Consider the following 5411-nt stretch of genomic DNA (forward strand, 5'->3'; position numbering starts at 1 on the left):
ATTTAGTAAGAGATCCAAATTGGTTGAATGGTTGTTTTTTCATTGATGCAGTGCGCACGTTGCGACTTCTTCCAGCTATCTTCTTGTAATTTTTTTTGTTTAAGTGCCACATTTTGACTACATGTGGGTATTGATGCGAAAAATTGTTCAAATCCAACAGTAAGATTCTTATGTTCTTCAATCCACGCTGTATCTGAATATCGAATAAAAATAACATGCACAAATCTACTGATACATGCTACTAACTCTGCAGCGAGCCTTAATTACGGAGAGCGTCAGCCACTTGCTATAGTTTTTCCCTCAATCAGAGGAAAATCATTAACCAGATGCACACTGATCAATGGTCGAGTGCAGCATCTAGGAAACAATAATGATACAGTGCAGCTAGCATCAGCACATCATCAGCCACGCACTGAACTAAACCCAGTATCAGAAAACAAATGGGATTCTTGACACCAATTATTCAACTCCCGCAAAAAACAACACCAATTTTATATATTCAACTAAAGTATTGAAAAATGATTAATACATGGTGCGATTCCAAAGACCACGTCCACACGGCACAAGCACTTCCACTACCACAAGCACCAGAGCCGGCCTTCCAGTGCCAGAGCTCACACGCTACCCAGTCTTCTTTGAACCGCTTCCAACTTCAGATGAAAACCACAGTCCATGGTCCACAAAATAATAGTGCGCCAGTGGAGCCAGGAGAATGGAAAACAACAGCAAATGTATCCACCATCCGAAGCTCGTACGCGTGATAACTGACAAGGAAGTTCATGCTTCAGGTCAAGAGGATGGAACAGAAAACAGATACCCAGCACTCCAGCAGGCCAACCATCACCCCGTCCATTAAGCAACATGATTGCACTTCTTCTTGCCGTCCACTTGGGTTTGTCCACACACTGATTGAGACGCCGATGTTTGCTCTGGATCGCAAGCACCTTTCGGAAATGATCTCCCCATGCACCATCTGGCCGGCTGAATATTTTGCATATCTTTACCAACTGTTTTTTCAAAACACGGCTTTTCCTGTTCACCAAAAGGCAAAGGATGTGGGTAGAGGTTAGATTTGTTTAGTGAAACTGGTAAGAGAAGCGATATCAGGGCAAGTAAAGTAAGGCATGCTGTAAAAATTCATCAAAAATTTGACTCAAGGATGACTGGAAAATCTACAATGCAGTTTTTTTTTGTACGGAAGAATGGGTAGTTCACTTCCCAGTAGATTACAGCATGCAACCAATAGTGAAGCACTGAAATATCAGTATGAACTAGGAAGCTGCCGCGTGGGCTGGGAGCAGTTGTGTAAAACCCGATTTTCTTGACCCAAATTCTTCGTGGTGACTATGACTACGAGGGACAGAACAAATGGGAGCAAGACCTGCTTCTTCCTTTCCCATCATGCTCTTTCATGGTTACACCACCATTGATGCTTTATCCAGTCAGGGGACAACATAAGCTCAGGTTCCCGTGTTAGTTTCACCAGAAAACTATGCAGACACTCGATTTTCCCAACAAGACATACAGCAAGATATTGCACATACCTTCCCTTGGCCTTGGTCTTGTGCTGCTGATATGCTTGGCCTCTCCTACCAGTTCCTGCACGGAGCAGGAGAAGGGCTCCCTTCTCCAGTTCCTTGGCGGGCTCTCACAAGATGGTGGCCTCGCTGTGTCATGGAAGAATGGCTCGGATTGCTGCCAGTGGGAAGGGATCACCTGCAGCACAGATGACACTGTTACAGATGTCTTGCTGGCTTCTAGAAGTCTTCAGGGGCACATCACACCTTCTCTTGGGAACCTCACTGGATTGCTGCGCCTCGACCTGTCAAACAATCTGCTATCCGGTGGTCTACCGCAGGAACTGGTATCCTCCAGCAGCATCCTCATCGTAGATGTCAGCTTTAACCGTCTTGGAGGAGAGCTGCACGAGTTGTCGTCTACCCATGCCCGGCCACTGAAGGTACTGAACATCTCGAGCAATTTGTTTACAGGACAGTTTCTGTCCTCCACATGGCAGGGGATGAAAAATCTGGTTGCACTCAATGCCAGCAACAACAGCTTTACTGGGCAGCTACCAACTCATTTCTGTGCCAGCTCGCCATCCTTGGCAGTGCTCGAACTCTGCTACAACCAATTCAGAGGGAGCATTCCCCCACAACTTGGTAGCTGCTCCATGCTCAGAGTGCTCAAGGTTGGCCACAACCACCTCAGTGGGAGTCTCCCGGACGAACTCTTCAATGCTACCTTGTTAGAATACGTCTCCTTCCCCGGGAACAGTTTACAAGGAACACTTGAAGGCTTGCATTTTGGTAAACTCAGTAATCTGGGTACTTTTGATCTTGGAGAGAACAACATCAGTGGCAAGATTCCGGAGTCTATAGGTCATCTCAGGAGATTGGAGGAACTCCATTTAAACAACAACCACATGTATGGGGAGCTGCCATCGAGTCTGACCAACTGCACAAATCTCATAACCATTGACTTCAAGAGCAACAATTTCAGCGGGAAACTCGCCAAGGTCAATTTCTCCAACCTATCCAATCTAAAAACTATAGATCTTATGTACAACAGCTTCAGTGGCGAAATTCCAGAAAGCATCTACTCATGCAGCAACCTAATTGCACTGCGTCTGTCTTCCAATAAGTTCAATGGCCAGCTGTCAGAAAAAATAGGCAATCTAAAGTCCCTCTCATTCCTATCACTTGCTAACAACACTCTTACAAATATCACAAGTGCACTTCATATCCTTAAGAGATGTAGAAAACTTACAACCCTGCTTATTGCGTTCAACTTCAGGGGAGAAATCATGCCAGAGGATGACATGGTTGATGGTTTTGAAAATCTTCAGTTTTTTAGTGTCGATGGATGCGGATTGTTTGGACAAATACCTCAATGGATATCGAAGCTAGCAAATTTAAAAATATTAATCTTGTCTAACAATCAACTCACTGGATCAATACCAGCCTGGATCAAAACCCTAAGCAACCTGTTCTATCTGGGCATATCAAACAACAGCCTCACAGGGGGGATTCCAACAGCCCTTATGGATATGCCAATGCTAAATTCAGATAAGAGTGAAGCCCATTTAGACCCAAGGGCATTTGAGCTACCTGTTTATTATGGTCCATCACTACAATACCGTGTACCTATTGCTTTGCGTAATGTGCTAGATCTAAGCAACAACAAATTCACTGGTCAAATCCCCCTCGAGATTGGTCAGTTGAAAGCCCTCCTTTCACTCGATTTCAGCTTTAACCACTTGACAGGACAAATCCCACAATCAATATGCAACCTCACAAACCTGCAGCTGTTAGACTTGTCAAGCAATAATCTAACAGGTGGAATTCCAGATGCATTGAATAGACTGAACTTCCTTTCAGCATTCAACATTTCAAACAATGGCCTAGAAGGGCCAATTCCATCTGGAGGCCAGTTTAATACATTTCAGAATTCTAGTTTCCTTGGGAATCCAAAGCTGTGTGGTCCTATTCTCACTCATGAATGTGGTTCAGATTCAATACCTCCATCCTCCAGAAAAAAACGAGATAAGAAGGCTGTTTTTGCAATTGCATTTGGCGTGTTCTTCGGAGGCATTGCTATTCTTTTGTTGTTGGCACGTCTCCTTGTCACAATCAGGAAGAAGGGTTCTATGGCAAAACATAGAAGGGAGAGTAACGAAGATGTTGAAGCAACTTCATTCTACTCCAGTTCAGAGCAAACATTAGTCGTCATGTGGATGCCCCAAGGCAAGGGAGAAGAAAACAAGCTCAAATTCACTGACATTTTGAAAGCCACGAACAACTTTGACAAGGCGAACGTCATTGGATCTGGAGGCTATGGATTAGTCTACAAGGCAGAGCTGACTGATGGCTCCAAGATGGCAATCAAAAAGCTCAATGGTGAAATGTGTCTAATGGAAAGGGAGTTCAATGCAGAGGTCGATGCACTCTCCAGGGCACAACATGAAAATCTTGTACCACTGTGGGGTTACTGCGTCCAGGGAAACTCAAGGTTTCTTGTATATTCCTACATGGAGAATGGAAGCCTGGATGATTGGCTCCATAACAGGGACGATGATGCTAGCTCATTTCTGGACTGGCCGACTCGACTCAAGATCGCACAAGGAGCAAGCCTGGGACTTTCTTATATCCATGAAATCTGCCACCCTCAGATTGTCCACCGAGACATCAAATCCAGTAACATACTACTGGACAAAGAATTTAAAGCTTATGTTGCAGATTTCGGGCTAGCCAGATTGATTCTTCCCAACCAAACTCATGTCACAACTGAACTGGTCGGTACTATGGGTTACATTCCCCCCGAGTATGGGCAAGCATGGGTTGCTACACTGAGAGGTGATATGTACAGTTTTGGAGTAGTCATGCTTGAGCTGCTCACTGGAATACGACCTGTCTCAATCCTATCAACGTCAAAAGAACTTGTCCCATGGGTGCTGGAGATGAGGTCTGAGGGGAAGCAGGTTGAGGTCCTGGATCCAACACTTCGAGGCACAGGATGTGAAGATCAAATGTTAAAGGTGCTTGAAGCTGCTTCCAAATGTGTCGACCACAATCAATTCATGAGGCCAACCATCATGGAAGTTGTCTCCTGCCTGGCCAGTATAGATGCTGACCCGCAGATGCGAAAATCAGCCAAGATACAATGAACCACTAAACCACACATGATAGATAATATTGCAGTTTTGTGCATGATGTACATGTAACTTTCTTAGTTTCAGTAGAACTACTAGTTCTGATAATCAGTTTGTTCTGTATTTCTGCACAGAGCCTAACAGGTTGCCATCTTGAGCTTTACGTACTTTTTTCAGGAAATATTTTGGTATTCATCTTCCTTCAGATCTTTTTTACAAGGACCTTTAGATGTTTCTGTATGTATTACATATGCTTTTAAGTTTCACAAGCATGAGACAAAGTGTAAACATGTGAAATGACTATCTTGCTTTGTCAGTGAAAGATTGGAAATGGTTTTCATTGGGCAGATATTATGTCTTTCAGCTGTTTTCTCTGGATCAACGGTTTTAAGAACCGCAGAGTTGGAGCTGAACTACCGAATTGCCAGCTACAGCAAATGTTTGGTCGGCCCAAGCCTCAAACAAATGGAATGAGAAACTGAGAATGTAATACGACTACCATCTTTGAAATACAAACTGAATACTTAGTACGCAGTCACTAGCAGAACACGAGAGGAATGGTGATCAGAAGCACCTACGTACCATGTCCAAAGATTTAGGCGGCCAAGAAACCACGGGCCTTGCAACGTAGCTAGCCCCTCCGGCGTAGACACATACGCATCAGAGGACTTCCCAAGCATGGTCCACGATCCCACCCGGACTCTCTACGGCAACCGTCCGTCGCGGACTCGCGGTCCAAGAAAAGACACTCGGGTCGGGC

At 44.6% G+C, this 5411-nt stretch overlaps 1 protein-coding gene across 1 annotated transcript; it reads left to right on the top strand.

Moving 5' to 3' along the window:
• The first annotated feature begins 1058 nt into the window (after positions 1-1058).
• On the top strand, positions 1059-5203 carry LOC125531199 (tyrosine-sulfated glycopeptide receptor 1-like). Its single transcript, XM_048695607.1, has one exon. It carries the CDS (start codon positions 1493-1495, stop codon positions 4664-4666), a length of 3174 nt encoding a protein of 1057 aa, XP_048551564.1. The 5' UTR covers positions 1059-1492; the 3' UTR covers positions 4667-5203.
• Positions 5204-5411: the final 208 nt, after the last annotated feature.

The sequence above is a fragment of the Triticum urartu genome, unplaced genomic scaffold, assembly GCF_003073215.2.
Source record: "Triticum urartu cultivar G1812 unplaced genomic scaffold, Tu2.1 TuUngrouped_contig_6875, whole genome shotgun sequence".
Classification (NCBI taxonomy): domain Eukaryota; kingdom Viridiplantae; phylum Streptophyta; class Magnoliopsida; order Poales; family Poaceae; genus Triticum; species Triticum urartu.